Below are 19,009 nucleotides of genomic sequence, written 5' to 3'. Positions count from 1 at the left end.
TACACTGCATCACACTGCAGCCCCTCATTACTGTCCCTCTCATCACACTGTGCCCTCCTTTATCATTATACTGCATCACACTGTGGTCCCTCATTACTGTCCCTCTCATCACACTGTGCCCTCCTTTATCATTACACTGCATCACACTGTGGCCCCTCATTACTGTCCCTCTCATCACACTGTGCCCTCCTTTATCATTACACTGCATCACACTGTGCTCTCCTTTATCATTACACTACATCACACTGTGGCCCCTCATTATTGTCCCTCTCATCACACTGTGCCCTCCTTTATCATTACACTACATCACACTGTGGCCCCTCATTATTGTCCCTCTCATCACACTGTGCCCTCCTTTATCATTACACTGCATCACACTGTGGCCCCTCATTACTGTCCCTCTCATCACACTGTGCCCTCCTTTATCATTACACTGCATCACACTGTGGCCCCTCATTACTGTCCCTCTCATCACACTGTACCCTCCTTTATCATTACACTACATCACACTGTGGTCCCTCATTACTGTCCCTCTCATCACACTGTGCCCTCCTTTATCATTACACTACATCACACTGTGGCCCCTCATTATTGTCCCTCTCATCACACTGTGCCCTCCTTTATCATTACACTGCATCACACTGTGGCCCCTCATTACTGTCCCTCTCATCACACTGTGCCCTCCTTTATCATTACACTGCATCACACTGTGCTCTCCTTTATCATTACACTACATCACACTGTGGTCCCAGCAGTTAAAGAATAATGTCCATGGACCCCATATTTTGTCAAAGGATCTAGCAGAATTTTGAATTATACTAATCATATACTCCCTACGAGGAATATTAAGCTCAGTGGTCAAAGTGGAAGTTTAGAAGTGGTGGTATGAAAAATGTAATGGGAATGTAAACAAGTGAATGGAATTTTATTATTTTACAATGAAGGCAGTATGAGAAGTAGCGGTATGGCATAGTACCATATACACCCCACTTCCACCACTGCTTACCTTTCAATTCACACAAATTGTACTTTATCTTTAACTAAACTTAGGTATTATTCATAATTAACATGTCAAGAAACTGCAGTTCAGGGTTAGCAACCCCAGTAATAAAAAAAACAGCAGTCTCCTATCACTACCACGTCACAGACCGTCCGCCACTACAGTTACTGACTGCAGCCCTCTACCTACAGAAACATGAAAAAGTGCTGGAATGTAATAATCATGTGAATATGTCAGTCTTCTGCATGAATCCCATAGTGCAACATTTAAACAAGTCAGACCTCCTCATAATATAACTCCCACCAGATTCAGGATAGTTGGCAGACTGTGCTGCTCTCTCCCAGAGCCGGATTTAGACCTCATGGGGCCTTAGGCAAGATACTGATTTGGGGCCCCCATCCTGAAAATATCCATAGCACTATAGTTTTTTAGCATAAGCTATACCCCTATTCAGGGGGCTGGCTGGCAGACTTTAGCCCGGGGGGGCAAGCACATAGCACTGTCCCAAAAGTAGCGGCCCATTTTTAAAGGGTGGTCTCTGGGGACCGCTGGGCCCTAGGCAATTGCCTAGGTTGCCTAGTGGTAAATCCAGCCCTGCTCTCTCCTACCTATTCTCGTCACTTTCATCACTTGTGGCTGCTGTGTCTTTAGATCAGCTGCTGCTTGTCTGGATCGTGGAATGTTGGAGACCCTATTTGGAAAAAAAAATGGGTACATGAAATTTAGTGAACTCCAACCAGCCCCAGTGTTAAATCAATATAGCACCCACATTTTATAAGTAGGCCTCCCTCCAACCAAAACATTAAATTAATAGTGTTACCATTTAAAAATAAACTGGTTTCCCTACCACAAACAGCCGCTCACACACACATAATATAAATACACTGGCCCCTCACACACACACAAAATATACACACAGTGGCCCCTCACACACACATAATACATACACACACAGAGGCCCCTCACACACTCATAATACACACACACAGTGGCCCCTCATACACACATAATACACACACAGTGGACCCTCACTCACACACACACATAATACACACACACAGTGGCCCCTCACACACACATTATACACACACACAATGGCCCCTCACACACACATAATACACACACAGTGGCCCCTCACACACATATAATACACACACACAGTGGCCCCTCACACACATATAATACACACACACAGTGGCCCCACACACACACACACACACACACAACACTCACACACACACATAATACACACACACACACACACACACACACACACACACACACACACAATATAGCAATATACTACAACCCTCCCAACTTACCTTTTTCCATCCACGAGCTGTGCACTCTTCCCTCTCTTCACACATGGGACGGCACCTGTCATGTGGGGCACGTCCCATGTGACACAGAGCAGGCCACACAGAGGAGGGAGGGAGGAGACCAGACACCACACTAGCCCCTCCCCTGTCTCGCTGCACCCCCCGAGTTGCGTGGTGAAGGGGGGTGCAGCGAGTCGGGTGAGGGGCCGCATATTTTTTTTCTTGCCCCCCCATCTGGGCCCCCAGAGAGCCGCTGGGCCCTAGGAAGGTCACTAGGTTGCCTAGTGGTAAATCCGGTCATGGGTGTACATGTCATATATTCATTATTCCCCCTGACGGAGTTTGTTATTGCATGGCTTGTGCCGAGAGGATGAGCTACCTGACTCTGTACAATCGCCAGTGCTGGTACTGGGAAATATTGCTCCAGTTAGAGAGATAGAAGAAAAAGACAAGTAAGAAAAGAAAAGAGAATATACAGCTTATCTCTGTCAGGACAGTGAAATCTAACACACCTCTGGGAAGACTCAGACATGCCGACTGCAGAGACAGGGCTATAAGTGAATGACAAATTCAAGCTGAATAGGGTCACAGGAAAATATCATATCATTTTCTCCAATATCATACTTACCAGGATCATGTGTGGTATGCAGATGAAGGGGAACTTATGACCTGTTGTGTGAAGGTAAAATCATGTATGTACGCCATACTGGTAAAAAGTTAACACATGGTAACAAAAACCTGACTTAGAGTCATAAAACCTTAATTTGCATTAACACAGACCTTTCAATTCGACATTACAGGAAGGGGAGTTGTGGACCCTGTAGCTGGTTTTAAAACTGCACTGTGACTCTAAGTTTTTGTTAACTTTTGGGAGTCAATCTGATATTGAAGAGTGTCCCATTTTCCTGCTTCTCCCAGCACCAGAAACTTGATTATACGTGAGTTATCAATTCTGTTTTTTCCTTTTTATTTTATAAGAAGCCATTGCATTATATTTGTATTTCATTTTATTAACTGTTTTATCTTAAGCATTGAGGATGTATTTCCCATATTAAATTACACTTAATAAGTTCAAGTCTCTGTCGTGTTCTTACAAATTCACGCTACAGTTTGGTCAAAACACTACACAATTGAAAACCGCGGAGAACATTGTGGTCAATGTTACCTCTGATTAAAGTAAATTGTGATAGATTAGTAGGGAGAACTGAAGACTTCCTAAATAAGAGTATCAGCTCTTATTTAAAAAATCTTAGTTGTGGCATAATTGATATGGAAAAGCTAGTGTGTGGCATAGGTAGGGAAGGATTTAATCATTTTAGACAGAACAGGTGGTTGTTTTTGATTAACCCTTTGTCACACACACATCACGCAGGCTCAGGTGAGTGCTGTTCATGACAAGCTTGTGTATGAATAAGTTATATACTGCTAAATACAAACCAGCATTATACTACAGAAGAGCTTACGAGTGTGGGATTGCAGATGGCCACTTGAGGTCAGCAAAGCCTTAGCAATAGGTGAACACCTGAATCAATTGCATCCATTGACTTCCGGAATGATTGCAGAACTGTGTAATGCAGGGGTATAAACCTTTTCAGGGGTTATCTTCTCAGAACAGAATGTTTGGGGTTAATTACATGTCAAAACCTGAGATAAAAGTACTGCTGTTATAAATGGATCTTTCCTGATGGGGTTTGGGATGGCAATCATGGTGGTGCCTCTTTTGCAAACAAGGATGAACCAAAGTGATAATAATAAAAAGTCCAACTATATAGTACTGTAGGGGGTAGTCAGGACCACCCAAAGCTGCAGAAGGCGCCTGTCTGAATATTTGCAGTGGAAGTGTAATTGCTGCCCTGGATAGCAGGATGGGATAAGTAAGTATGGGATCCAGTGATGTCTATTGTGGGATGTATGACTAGCAGAGCCAGTGATGGCAGTCCTTTGTCGCTGATTATCTGCTCTTCCTATCTGATGATTGCTGGTATAATGTAATGCTGATTTACACATGTGTGTGAGTCTGTCACAAACCACTTTTTAAATTCTCCACTCCCAGCTCAGTGCAGTGAGTATTGAGGTCACGGGGGGGACGGGAGATTTAAAAATACTCTAACAGCCACCTCTGGTACCACACGGATGGATTGAACTTTTTAATGAGTGTAGTGAAGGGCTAATAATGTTAGTGTGAGCCCCCCGCAGGCACAAAACACTAACCAGCCACCGTGTATCCCACAAATATGGCTAATTCATCTCCAGCTCGCAAAAAAAAATCTGTAAACATAGAAAAGTCAGCCATATTGTGCTTCTCCCGTGAAGCCACTAACTGTACACCCAGCACAGACCTCTACTTGACATGCACAACGTTATGAAATCCCCGACCTTCAAAATAGGGCAATTTTTTAACCAAATTCTGAAAAAACAAGCATTACTCAAAAAACTCATTCTCCAAAAATAAAGCATTGAAGCAATAACATTTCAAGAAAATGATGTTGTAAAATAACCTGTATATTCAGTTATAATTGCCCCCCAACAAACAGAGGAACGGTGTCATTTTGTAAACCAGGAAGTGGAGAAAATCGGCAAAAATTTATAATTTAAACTAGTCCTATGATCCTGTAATCTATCCTTAAGCAATTAAGAAAGTGTCATCAGCTGGAGAGTTGAATCAGCAATCATCCAATCAGAAGCCACAAGCTAATGGTGCCACTTGTCATCATCATTATCATGTATTTGCCCCTACCCTCTAGCAGTCGTAAAGATACAGCTCCTGACAGACATGTATGTGTATCCGTGCTGGTCTGACCTACTAGCAATTTCGCGTACATGCCCTTACTGTGCTTGGCCTTTGTTACACTGTCTCTTCCCTCACCCATTTTGCCTCTCCAATTATAGGGAGGAGAAAAATTTAGATGCAACAAAGTTTGAATGTGCACATGTACATGTGTTCTCTATGTTGGCATGCACAGTGCAATTTTATGTGTTTTACACTGCGCAGACAGGTGTACACCCCTCTCTGCATCCGGCCCTTTATGTGCAGATTCACTGAATATACCATTAGAATTATACAATGTAGGTTTTTAAATTATTATTTTAATGTTTTATAGTACATGGGTATATTATAAAGTTATTATTTTTTAACATAGAAACTATTTTATTTCTCAAGAAGATGTCTTTTTGTGTTTAGTTCTGGTCTCCATAAGATTATATAACATTTTGGGAAAAATATACAGCTTAAAAGTCCAGCACTTGAAGTTAGTATTGCAAAGATCTCCACAGCCACCATGTATTTCCCTTTGGTGCTCAGATAAGCTGGGATCATTGTAATCCAGACACTGCAGAAGACCAACATGCTGAAGGTGATGTATTTGGCCTCATTAAAACTATCCGGTAAGGTCCTGGCCAAAAAAGCTGTAATAAAACTACTGGCTGAGAGGACTCCCATATAACCCAGAACAGAGTAGAACCCAGCAACTGAACCTTCATTACACTGAACAATGATCTTTCCATGATAAGAATAAGTGTCCATCTCCTGGAAGGGTGGAGAGATAGTCAACCAACTCATACAGATTAACACTTGAACTGATGAACACAACAACACTACACAATTAGACAGTTTGGTGCTGACCCAGCGGTTCCATGAACATCCGGGTTTGGTGGCTTTAAAAGCGATGTAAACCATGATAGTTTTGCCCAAGACACAAGAGATGGCTACTGTGAAGAGGACTCCAAAAGAAACCTGACGCAGCATGCAGGAGACATCCACAGGACGTCCAAGGAACAAGAACACAGAGAGGAAGCTCAGCATGATGGAGACCAGGAGGAGGAAGCTCAGGTTCTTGTTATTGGCTTTCACAATAGCTGTGTCTTGGTGCAAAATAAAACTTATAAGTGTCAGAAAAATTAAAAAACAAAACACAATAGATGCTATTAAAATAAAGACAACTATTGTGTCATTTGTGTAGGACAGAAATTCCAGCACTTTTGGAACACACTGATCCTTCTTCTCATTGGGCCATTCATGGTCTCCACATTTTAGGCAGTTTTCACTGTCTGGAAGAAGAAAACAACACACAGAACAGCTGTAGGTTACTGAGATTACTAACATGTACTTATATTAACTTACAACATTAAGCAACATGAATTACAAAGTAAGAAACACATCAAACTGTTGAAAAAAGTAAAAACAAGTCAAATATTTAAGAGAGAAATATATTTATTTACTTCTAGTTGTTTCTGATGTGTCACTGATTACAGCCAGGAACATCCTATGAGAGGCAACTTGTAAGTGGTTTATAGCTCATAGTTTGTGTCATTTGCAAATAATATATCTACTATATTGTTCTATTATTTCCCTAAATGCTGAATTTTTTTCCCCAATGACAATCTGATCGCTGAGTTAATTGTTTTATGGTCATCGGTGAGGTTCTTCTGTCCCTCAGATAGACACATTCTGGGATAGTAACAGATGTAGTCAGTTTTTATTTCTGCAATTCTATTGTTAGGAAAAGGCACCGGAACTGTGGATTCCATCCGACCTATCTGGTTTGACACTACCTGTAGTGGAGTTTAACATGGAGAAGGTCTTTGTTAGGGACCCCAGCAAGTAAGAATGGTCTTTGATGCTAGCGTATCGCCTCCATATAGGTACCAAACAAAGCTGGCAGGTAGGATACCTCAGGGCGGGAGTTCTTATGCCCGAAAATCCAATATGGTGCCCAGCTGGAACTTGGAGAGCTGGGGACACTGATGTTCTGTTCACCCAGCCAGGGCCGTCTTTCCCATTGGGCACGCTGCGCAGGTGCCCGGGAGCCCTGCAGACCAGGGGAGCCCTCCGGAGGCAGAAAAAAAAAAACCTGCAAAAAAAGAAGAAAATACTTACAGTGCTGTCAGCTGGCGATCCAGCTCCCTCCCTGGTCTCCTCCTCCGTCGCGCTCCGCAATGGATGTCAGGCGGGCGTGATGACGTCACGCCCGACATGCACTGCCAGCGTCGCACGGGTGAAGGGTGATAAAATATGTGTAATGTGTGTCTAAGTCCAAAACACCATTTTAGTTTGTGGAGCTGCAAAGCTGGTGCTTGTAGAACTATTTATACTGTACAGGGTTTTCACACGCTGTCATGGAAAACCTGTACAGTATAAATAGCCTTTGATTTGCGTGTTACTCCATAGAGGAACAAAGTTCGTTCTTCCATTATGGCTTTTTTTTTACAAGCATGTTCCAATAGATTTATTATGGGATCCTTGGGACTGAATCACAGAAGATTTCTCAAGCCATTTTGGAATATTTTAAGATCTTTTTGACAGAAGCAAGAAGATGATTTCATGGACATTTGGAATAATATGGGGTCCTTTTGACTGAAGAAAAGATGATGTTTGTCATGGACATTTGGAATATAATTTATTTTGGACTTGGAATGTTTATTTTTTGGACAGTTACTGGACCTTTGGGAATATTTTGGATTTGTTTGGGTATGGTGTCAAGCATTATTGGGTTGCAAGCTTACAAGTTTCTACCCTATACAGATGAACACATCTCATTGCAGAATGACTACAAGCCAGTGATGACTGCATAGTTAGAGTGTATAGTTCTAAGTGTATAGTTACAAGTGTAAAATATTTAAATAGGATAATTCGGAGTTATACCGGAGTTATACCAGAGTTAAACAGGAGAAGAACATTCTGTCTATTATCACAGCTACACAAGGACAACAGTCAGTATTCACCTGAAACTCCATATTCTACTCCTGATGTTTTCATCTCTCCCTGACTACAAGCTTCACACCACAAGAATACTGTTTTGGCCTCTGCTCTTATTTTCTACTGAGCTCATGAAAGTTTATTTTATCTGTCAGTTTATTTTCCCTGCAAGATCCCCTCTGTTTAATCCGCTGCTGTACTACTTGCTCAGCCACTCCCTACCCATGCTACAGCTATATCAGTCCCCTATTTCATCATTGTACTTTCAATTCTACTCAAGGCTTTGTCTGCTATCACAAGTAGGAAGAAATTATACTGACTTTAACCACTCTTCTCACTCATGACTCTGCAAGAACTCAGCTACTCAATCACCTGTTCTTTATTACTCTCCATTCAACACTTCCACCCACTCCCCCACATGGCTCCCCACATGAATACTCTATACTATCCAGACATCCATGAATAAACTACATCTACTGCAGCTTCACTCTGCACTACTTCTCTGATTACACAGGACATTGCAATTAGGTAATTCTTTTAATTCCCTCAGTTTTTTCTATTTAACTCATAAATCCCATTTTTCTTTCTCTCTTTTTATGGCATTATTTTTAGGACTATATCATCCCTCACCCATCCTGCAACACACACCTCTGTCTACATTGCCCCCTTCATTACGTCACTCACCTCTTGTTAACACTCTTTTCCTATTTAAATTCAATAACTTTAACAGCTTCACCCTGTTGCCAGAAACTAAAAGAACACAATCATCTTTCCTACATTTCTTCCTCCCTGCTTCTATTAGCTGGTGATATATCACCTAATCCAGGTCCTCCTCATTTCTCCCACACGCATATATCTGAACATTACAGAAATCCAGCAAACCTCAAACACATCACCTATCTCCCCTCTCTTCCAAAGTCCTTCAATTTGCCCTTTGGAATGCACGCTCTGTTTGTAACAAACTTACCTCCGTACACGATCTCTTCCTCTCAAACAACCTAAACCTTCTAGCTATAACAGAAACATGGCTCATGCAATCAGACACTGCCTCACCTGTTGCCCTTTCACATGGTGGTCTCCATTTCACCCACACCCCCAGACCAGGAGGCAGACAAGGAGTTGGGGTTGGACTACTTCTCACCCACAGTGCACGTTCACAGTTCTCCAGATCTTCTGAAGTACATGCTGTTAGGATTTTTTACCCATTCGCTATGCGTGTTTGTCACACGCCGGTCCCATGGCTAGGTGCCGGCGCTGTGACTTTCCCTTTAAGAACCATGATTGTGCTTGCTTCTGCTTCAGAGACATTACTTTCACACAGGTGTTCCTTGCTACCTTGATCTGGACCTCCTCCCGAATCTCATTGGTCCTGGAGCACTATTTTAACCTCCCATGATTATAAACTCATTGCCTGTTCTTCGTGTTACTCACGCTGCATTGGGATCTGGCTGTATACCTTGACCTTCCGTTTGTCCGTTACCTGCTCGCTGGGCTATACTTGCTGCCGAAGTTACCTGTCATCTTGGATTCCTGGTCGGCTCAGCTGAAACTCCTTTCCGCTGTTCATCTGCAACCTGAAACTCCTCTCCGCTGTTCATCTGCACGCTGACTGCTATTGTGAGTTGTTTGCTACACCTGTGCCTAATCTGTTGTCTCAAGTTTACCTCTATCTGGCTGGCTATATCGCTACGTCTCGCTGATAGAGCTACTATCAAGTTACCTGTCATCTGTAGTTCCACATCTGGCACGGTTTATCCTCACTCTGCTGTTAACCTGTTTGCTGGACTGTTATTGTGAACTGCTTGCTGTGTCTGTGGCTATTACTTCAGCTCAAGTTACGTGCCTCTGTTAAGCTGCCTCATACTACAGTGAACTTACCTTTGCATCTAACACTGGAATACCTGTTACCTGTAGTTCCATGCACGGTTCAGATACTCCTCACTTCGCTGCTACTTCTAGGCAACATTCTGCTGCATGTGTCTGTGTTCATCCAAGTCCTTGGATGTTGTTTAATGCTTACTGCTCTGCTAGATAAGAATCACTGCGATACCAGTAACCACCTGCTATGTTGAATCATCCCTATTCTCGGATCAGCCAAGTTTTATATACTACTCTGTTTGGACTTTAGCTGTACCAGTGATTCACATTCATCTGCTGTGTGTTTCTCTATTGGATCCAAGTGTTCTTATTTATCACCTCTGCGTTGAACTGTTGTATTATTCATCTCATGCTGTTGCCAAGGGTTACCAACTATGAAGTAGCATATGTGATTTGTCTCTGCAATGTGACCAACTGCCGTGTGTTCATCTCTGCCGATATATATATATATTCTCTCATTCCTGTTGTACCATCAGTCAATACACTACTTTGCAGCACTACTATCCTCTCCTGTGTTATTATTATTCAGTGATGCTTATGAGCCGTGAACTTTTAAACCTGTGAATATCATTGTGTTCTACCTTCACCATCCTCTACTAATACTAGTCTAGGAAACCTCCTATCCGTTGGACTCCGCACTCCTGGGCAAAGTTCCCTATAGTAGAGGCAAAGGATCTACTAAAATCGTTCAGAGCCGTGACAGTGTTGCTGTCATCTATCGCCGCCCTGGACCACACCAACAATTTCTTGAACACTTCTCTGCATGACTCCTCACTTCTTATCCTCTGACATCCCCACAATCATCATGGGTGATTTCAACATCCCTAGTTCAAATTCACGTTCCAGTGCTGCTTCCAAACTACTCTCTCTAACATCCTCACTTGAATCCGCTACCCATCAGGATGGCCACTGTCTTGATCTTGTTTTCTCTAGACTATGCTCAGTTTCTAATTTCCTTAACACTCCTTTCCCCCTTTCGGATCATCACCTTATTAGCTACTCGCTCACCCCCAGTTCTTTACTCCCCAGTGTCAAACTTTTCCAAGCCAACTCACAACCGCAGGAATATCAACTCTATTGATCTTCAACAATTTTCCACCTCTCTCCAACACCCTCTCTCCTCAATTACTACATTCTCCTCCCCTGATCGGGCAGTACCTCATTTTCACCAAACCCTAGCAACTGTCCTTGATCAAGTGGCTCCAGCGACACTACATACTCCATGTAGACTTCGTTGCCAACCGTGACACACTAAAGTAACACAAACTCTACAAAAACTTAAACGTAAAGCAGAACATCACTGGCATAAATCTTGTACCTCTAATGATTTCATCACATATACTGGTATCTACCACTCCTATAGAAATTCTCTGGACACTGCAAAATAAACATACTTCCAATCTCTTATCTTTGCTCAGGCTTCTAACCCCAAATGCCTTTTTAACACATTTAAATCTCTTCTTAATCCTCCCACCCAAAATCCTCCGACTACCATCAGTGCCCAAGATCTTGCTTCCTATTTCAAGGACAAAATAGATAAGATCAGATTTGAAATGGTATCATCTCCCTCGACAAGCAATCAGCTCAATTCCTTTGTAGCACCCTCTGACACTCTCTCTTCATTTGATCCCACAAGTTTCTACTCTCTTCTCATCTTCCTGTCCTCTGATCCCATTCCCTCACAAATTAGTAGGTCCCTGTCTCCTGTGCTCATTCCCCCTCTAACTAAAATCTGTAATCTATCTCTTTCTATTGGTATTTTTCCATCACTATTCAAGCATGCAGTGATTACTCCCATTTAAAAAAAAAAAAATTCTCAAATTACCGCGCCATCTCTCAGCTTCCATGCCCCCTCCAAGCTTCTTGAGAGAATTGCTTACACTCGCCTCACACACTTTCTTACAGCAAACAACCTACTGGATTCTCTTCAGTCAGGATTTCGCTCTCAACACTAAGCTGACCAAGGCTGTCAATGATTTGATCACAGCAAAAAGTAAAAGCCATTACTCTTTTCTAATTCTCCTGGATCTCTCTGCTGCATTTGACATTGTTGACCACTCTCCCCTCATACAAACGCTACAATCCCTAGGTCTTAAAGGTACTGTCCTATCCTGGTTCTCATCCTACCTATCTAATAACTCTTTCAGTGTTAATTGCACTGGATACACCTCTGCTCCTCTTCCTTTATCAGTTGGAGTACAAAAAAGGCTCAGTCCTAGGTCCTCTGTTGTTCTCTATCTACACCCCTTCTCTTGAAAAACTAATAAGCTCCTTTCGATTTCAGTATCATCTCTAAGCGGATGATACACAAATCTACCTATCCTATCCTGATATTTCACCATCTGTGTTGTCTCGCGTTACTGACTGTCTTTCTGCCATTTCATCTTGGATGTCTTCTCACCAACTCAAACTCAATATTTCAAAAACTGAATTAATAATATTCCCTCCCAAAAACAGAAGCTTCCTGTCTGACATTTCTATTTCTGTTGATAACATGACTATAAATCCCACCCTGCAAGCTCGCTGCCTAGGTGTAATCCTTGACTCACAACTATCATTTATTCCCCACATTTACTCTATATCTAAATCATGGTACATACATCTAAAGAACATTTCCAGAATACGCACATATCTCAAACAAGACACTGCAAAAATCTTAATTCATGCACTAATCATCTCCCGCATCAACTATTGCAATTCCCTCCTTACTGGTCTTCCCAAAGTCAGACTTGAACCCCTACAATCTATTTTTCATGCAGCAGCTGATTGATTTTCCTTGCAAACCGTTCCTCCTCTGCTGAGCCACTGTGTCAGTCTCTACATTGGTTGCCTGTATTTCAACTAATCCAATCTAAAATTCTTCTACTAACATTCAAGGCCGTCACAAAATTGCACCGACATACATCTCCTCACTTGTCTCAAAATATCTCCCAACTCAACACCTCTGTTCTGCACAAGATCTGCGTCTCTCTTCCACTCTTATCACATCCTCCCATTCCCGGTTACAGGACTTTTTTCGGGCTGCACCCACTTTGTGGAATTCCCTCCCTCACACAATAAGACTTTCCTCTAGTCTTCAAACCTTCAAGCATTCTCTGAAAACCTACCTCTTCAGACAAGCTTATGATATTCCTCAACCACCATTTTAGGTGGTTGAGGAATATCAGAAGCTAACACAAGACAACAGCCCTCTAACCAACATTCCTGTGTGACTGATCACACAGCCCACTCAATACTTTTACCTTTGCATATTAGCTGGTACAGTGCACAATATGATGTAGCACGTGCGCTTGTGTTTCAAACTCTCATTGTCCCATAGATTGTAAGCTTGCGAGCAGGGTTCTCTTACCTCTCTGTCTGTATGTATTACCCAATATTGTTTTATTAATGTTTGTTCCCAATGGTAAAGCGCTACGGAATTTACTGGCGCTATATAAATAAATGTTGGTGATGATGATGATGGTAAACATTTGGGGTTTTATTATTTTTAATTCATATTTGGTTAAAACGAGGAAGTTGTGTTTTGTTTAAGGGGTTGTATTATTTTTATTAAACTAATGTGGTGTGAAAGAGGGTGTTGTGCTTTATTTAACATTTTACTTAGTGATACTACAGGTCACAGCGGGCCCTGGGTGTCAGGGCATAGTGGCACTTGTGTCGTCGGCCGGCTGTAATACTTGCCGACCAGCCAACTAACTTACACTAGCCCCATAGCAGGAGCAAGAGATATGGCAGGATTGTAGGGTTACTTCCATGGCTGTAGAGCTTGCTAAGGCCAAGGCTGCATGAACTCGAGTTTGGTAGACTGCCTACTGCCACAAGCCCCTTCCCCACCCAGATCACTCACCTTCATCGTAGGCAGTAGTAGGTCCCCATTTCGTTGGTGAGAGCATGGAAAAGGGCTGTTTTGATGCCCATAATCTGCCGGATCTGAGTATGCACATAGTGGTTTGGAGTACAATACGTTCAAATCGGCAGATACGTGCTCTAATGAATAAAGCCTGTATAGTTTTATTAGAAAGGGAGATTCTATTATTGAGTTGTAGTATTTTTTCTCAACATAGACCACCCCTGGTCTTACTCTCCAAACTTCATCATGATTCATTCTCTCACACACACTTTTAGGTTTCCATCTGACTGGTGTCTCACTTCTTCTCTGATTACACCTCTCACTCCAATTTCAAAGATTCCTCCCATCATTTTCCCCTCTTCTGCCTGACCAGACCTTCTTCCAATTTTCAGCTTTTAGAGCACTCTTATAAAATCCACGTCTTCACCATAGCTTCTGCCACCCCTCACCTGATACAACCAGCTACCAGTTCCCAGTCCTCCTTTCCAGAAAGGGCACCAGATAGATATGTCAGACCTTGACTTTGTTCTGCACATGTATACAGAACAGAGGTTAAACTAGAAATAGAGCGTTGCCTGGCCAGAATTATATAGCAGAACATAAAGGCGGACATGCATCTTATATAGTTTTTTTAATCAAATATTTATTTGCATTGGATATTCACTTCAGTTGAATGTAAGAGACATGTATGTCTATGTGTCATTCAACAAGATAAAACATATGTATTTATATATCATACCAGTCACATTGGATATTTCCCCTTCTGAACACTGGACACAGTTATAACAGCAGGAATGTATAGAAGAACTCGGGACTTTTCTGGTCCCTGGGATACAGTTTTCTGAACACTGAGACTTCGGAAGCTAGAAATAAATAAAATATCCATGTAATCTTATTTCTGTGATTCCTAAAATTGAATGTATGATACATTATATAATCCACCTATTTCTAAAATAGTGGGACGTCTTACTCTGTTATACAGACACGCTGCCCCTCTCATGTCCTGTCACTGCTCCGACACTGAGTACTGTAGCAGAGGAACACTAAGACATCATCATCTAGACACAGGTCCATCTAGTTCAACCTTTCATAAGGTCTAATTGCATCAATACAGAGGTAGGACAAACAATTCCTCTAATGGGACAATTACCAATTTATCTGGAAGGGAGCGGTCTGTCCCTTTTTTGACCCCCGAAGTTTGATTCATATAAATTTACTGAATAAATCAGTCTCATAATGTCGTCTGCTAGTTATAGCTACAGATACCATTTCTTGTAAGAAAGTCATCCAAATTAATTCTTAATTTGATTTGTAAATTTGTCCCCATATGATAAGGAAATCAACAACTTAAGTAAAGGACTCCTTCCTATGCTCATGGTGATATTTGTTTCCATTTGCAAATAATGACCCTTCGTCCTCTGTATGGTCCTTAGTAGGAAAAGTTTATTATACAAATATATTGATCCATATTACTATTCCATCTGTATTAATGAGGTTTCCTGCCGCTGAAGTATAAATCTCCTGTGTTTAACTTGCAGTGAGGTACCCAAAACTGTTCCCCATATGTAAGATGTGGTCTAACTAGTGACTTATACAATGGTAATACTATGTTTATATAACTTACATTTTTCCCTCTTTATGTATCTTAGGATTTAAACGTTTCTGTCCCTTAGTATTCCTATGTCCTTCCCAGGCCCGGCGCTCCCATTAGGCAAGGTTAGGCACTTGCCTAGGGCGCCGTGGACCCTAGCACCGGCCCTGGTCCTTCCCCATCTCAGTTATCCCTGTGATATCATTTATTTCTAATGGACTGTTCATCTTTCTGAGCTCCTGCACACTAGGGATCGTTCTTGGACAAATGAGTCATTGTCAGTCTCCTCTTTCTTAGTGTCATTTTACTGATAAGTTGCAATGTGTGAATCATATTTTAATGTGTATTATAATAAATAAAGCACCCCCTACTGTGAAGTATAAGAATGATATAAGTCTCCTCAGTATTCCATGAACTCAGCCTGTATGCTCCCAGAACTCTGAGGTCACTTCTTATACCCATATAGTTCACATTTTGTTTAGATCTTACATATGTAGTGTATACATTTTTAAGCTAAAAATCTTCACCCTCTTGGCCAATTTTAACTTCATGGCACTTGTGCATGAGGAAAGAGGTAATGGGGAGACACCATCATTGTATTGTCTACCCTCCCCGACCTCCAGCACTGTGTTATCTCTCCTCTTATGCTATATACTGTATTTCTCCATGTATAAAACGCACCTTTTTGAAAAAATTTAGGGTCTAAAAACGGGGTGCGTCTTATACAGTGGAAGTGGGGGATCCAGAGAAGGGGGGGGAAGGTGTGATTGGCAGGTCCGTTCCACTAAAGTGTGCTGAGGGGCTTGCTGCCAGCGGCTGCACACTCTCCCTGCAGGTCCATTCGGCAGATACAGGCAGGGACAGTGTACTGGCCGGCTGCTCTGATCACAATCAGAACAGCCGGGAAACACACTCTCCCTGCCTGTCTCTGCGGAACGGACCTGCTGGGAGAGTGTGCTTGCCGGCTGCTCACTCGGAGTCATAAATCAATACACCAGGGTAGGGAGAGATGGCTCCAGCGGTGCAGAGGGTTGGCTGTCTTACCGGACTATAAAGGTACCGACTTTCCATAGCACAGAGCAGCACAACCTCTGTCTCTTCCCTCCGGCGACCTGTGCCAACTGATTGCAATCAGAGCAGCTGGCAAGCCTCCCTGCCTGTCTCTGCCGAATGGACCTGCAGGGAGAGTGTGCTGGCCGGCTGCTGCTCAATCTCAGCACACTTCAATTGAACCAAATAAAACTTTTTAACAGCAAATATATATATTTTTTTTAAATTTTGGATAAAAAATGTAGGTGCGTCGTATACAATGGAGCGTCCTATACACGGGGAAATACGGTAATAATATACCGACCGGTGCTGTCTGGATCTTCCTTCTGCTCTCGTGTTCCATGACAATAGTTCCTGATCTGTACACATCTGAGCCCCATTTCTGTATCTAGGCTTAATAAACATGTGTTTTTCAATGTGATTAATTCAATACTGTATATAGTCTTGCTGTTGTTATTAACTAATGATGAGGCCTAATAAACTTCACCCGGTCACCTGACCATCAATCCGCTTGGATAGAATCAAGAAAACCAATTAGCTATAACTTTTTAGTAGTTTAAATTCAGAAATAAGAAAGGAAATCAACTTTTATTATTATTAACATTCATCTCTTATTTTGTTTTAAAATATCTCCGAACTCTTCCCCTTTGCTCTGCACAAGATCTATGTCTTTCCGTCACACTCATTACCAGCTCCCATTCCCAGTTACTGGAATGGGAGCTGCTACACCCACTTTGCGGAATTCCGTCCCTCATACAACAAGAGTTTCCTCGGCCTTCAAGCGTTCCATGAAAGATCATCTATTCAGGCAGCATCTAATACCTGATCCATCCTCTTATCCTCCTCAGGTTAGTCTACTCCCTAGGATGTTGTCCTTGCCAGCAGCAGATCTTGTCATGCCAAGAATTCTTGGCAAGAGTACATATGTACAAAACAATATCTGTGGTTAGGTTACCAGGTGCTGGTTACATCACAAACAATCAGAACACCCCACTGCATTTAGGATATTTGCTGTAAAGGACACAACTAGTGTAACAAAAGACAGCTTTTCAGCAGGTTTAATCTACCATTTTAATGGCCAAATTCCCCAGGAGGTTCAGCTGGAGACTATAAGCTTGATTACGGTTTTGTTTTCTAGGAGCTCTCACCATCCCTTAAATGTGAATACTCCTTCCATAATCTTATATATCTCTATAATAAGAATATATATCCAAGAGATGGAGCCAACCAGACCCAGTCCCATGGAGAATATAGTGATGGGGCTAGAATAGGCAGCTGATGATCATATACATAATCAGACCCAGGAAAGCTCTAGATGTTAATCAGAATCTTTTAGTCATTAGTTTTTATTTTGTTCTTTTTTAGGAAAAGAGACAACAGTCAGACACATGGTGCCTACAGGATTTGGTTGCTAGTTGATATGTAAGGTTCTCTACATCTTGGGCCAGGCATTGGGACATTCATTGGAAGCAACAGGAAGAGACAAACCACACAAAGTTGATTATAGACGTCTCCATTACATCCCTACAAAACATGACAGAAATTTTTAAAGAAATAAAAGAGCATTTGTCAAACAAAATAAATATATTATTTTCTAACCTCATTGTTTCTATTCTTCCACCCAATGTTATACAATTTAATAGAAAAGCTCTGATGATCTTGGCTTGTAATACCAACATGATGAGAAATCATGGATCCATCTTCTGCAACTTTCCAATTCACAATTTTGTACGGTACATCAAAATCTCCATTTTTATCAAAAAACGGTTCACCATTAGGACTCCTCTCATTATTCATATAATGATGTACCTGTGGAATACAAAACAATGTTTCTAGGAATTTCACTGTGTTCCAAAAAGACAAAATAACTAACGCACCAGTATTTATATCACTAAGTATATTCTCATCCCCTCTCTCATTGTCTCTCTGTAATCACACCAGGAGGTGCCATCATTGTGACTAACAGATATAATTATCACTTGTGCAAGAAAAGACTGTTTTATGCTTGTAATGCACTTTAAGAGTAATTAAGATTTAAACTTTATTGTATTATATATTAAAGTCAAAAAGCAATATTATTATACTTATTTAAAATTCCTAGTAAAGTAGAAAATAAAGTAATACTTGAATAGAGAAAGAATAAAGAGTCATTTAAAATGTGCCAGTGACTATCTTCTTTTTCCATTTCCCACATACACATAGCACTAATCTACTACACCTGTAGCCGCCATCAAGAATGTGACGACTAGTGATGTAGTAGAAGATTACTCCCCTGTAACACCAACAGCCACACCTCAATCATTAAAACACGACCCTTACACTGTTCTCAGTAAGGAGGTGCAAGGTTAGCAAAGACATATGTTACTGGGAGGAGATGGGAAGTTCCCAATCTATATTGACTGCAAGGTAAATCCCAGCTACTGACATTCAATATTTGTTTATTGAAACCACGGGATCGATGCAATTATGTCTCAGTGGCAATTTATTGGCCATGCCAAGCTCAATGCAGAACTACAGCATTACTAGATACTGGTGCAGAAGTATCACTGTTTCATTGCACAGGGACAGAACATACATAACAGGCACATTGGGTTGATGCGGAAAGGTTGGGGAGATAGCAGACAAG

General features: G+C 41.6%; 1 protein-coding gene across 1 annotated transcript; it reads right to left on the bottom strand.

The window, feature by feature from the left end:
* Nucleotides 1-5,467: 5,467 nt before the first annotated feature.
* On the bottom strand, nt 5,468-17,214 carry LOC142142552 (vomeronasal type-2 receptor 26-like). The gene is made up of 3 exons (XM_075200431.1): nt 17,206-17,214; nt 14,482-14,605; nt 5,468-6,366 (listed from the first exon to the last, which is right to left on the bottom strand). Exons 1-3 carry the CDS (start codon nt 17,212-17,214, stop codon nt 5,468-5,470), a joined length of 1,032 nt encoding a protein of 343 aa, XP_075056532.1.
* Between the last annotated feature and the right edge of the window lie 1,795 nt (nt 17,215-19,009).

This window comes from Mixophyes fleayi, chromosome 3 (genome assembly GCF_038048845.1).
Source record: "Mixophyes fleayi isolate aMixFle1 chromosome 3, aMixFle1.hap1, whole genome shotgun sequence".
Taxonomy (NCBI): domain Eukaryota; kingdom Metazoa; phylum Chordata; class Amphibia; order Anura; family Limnodynastidae; genus Mixophyes; species Mixophyes fleayi.
This window is presented reverse-complemented; position numbering and strand designations above follow the sequence as displayed.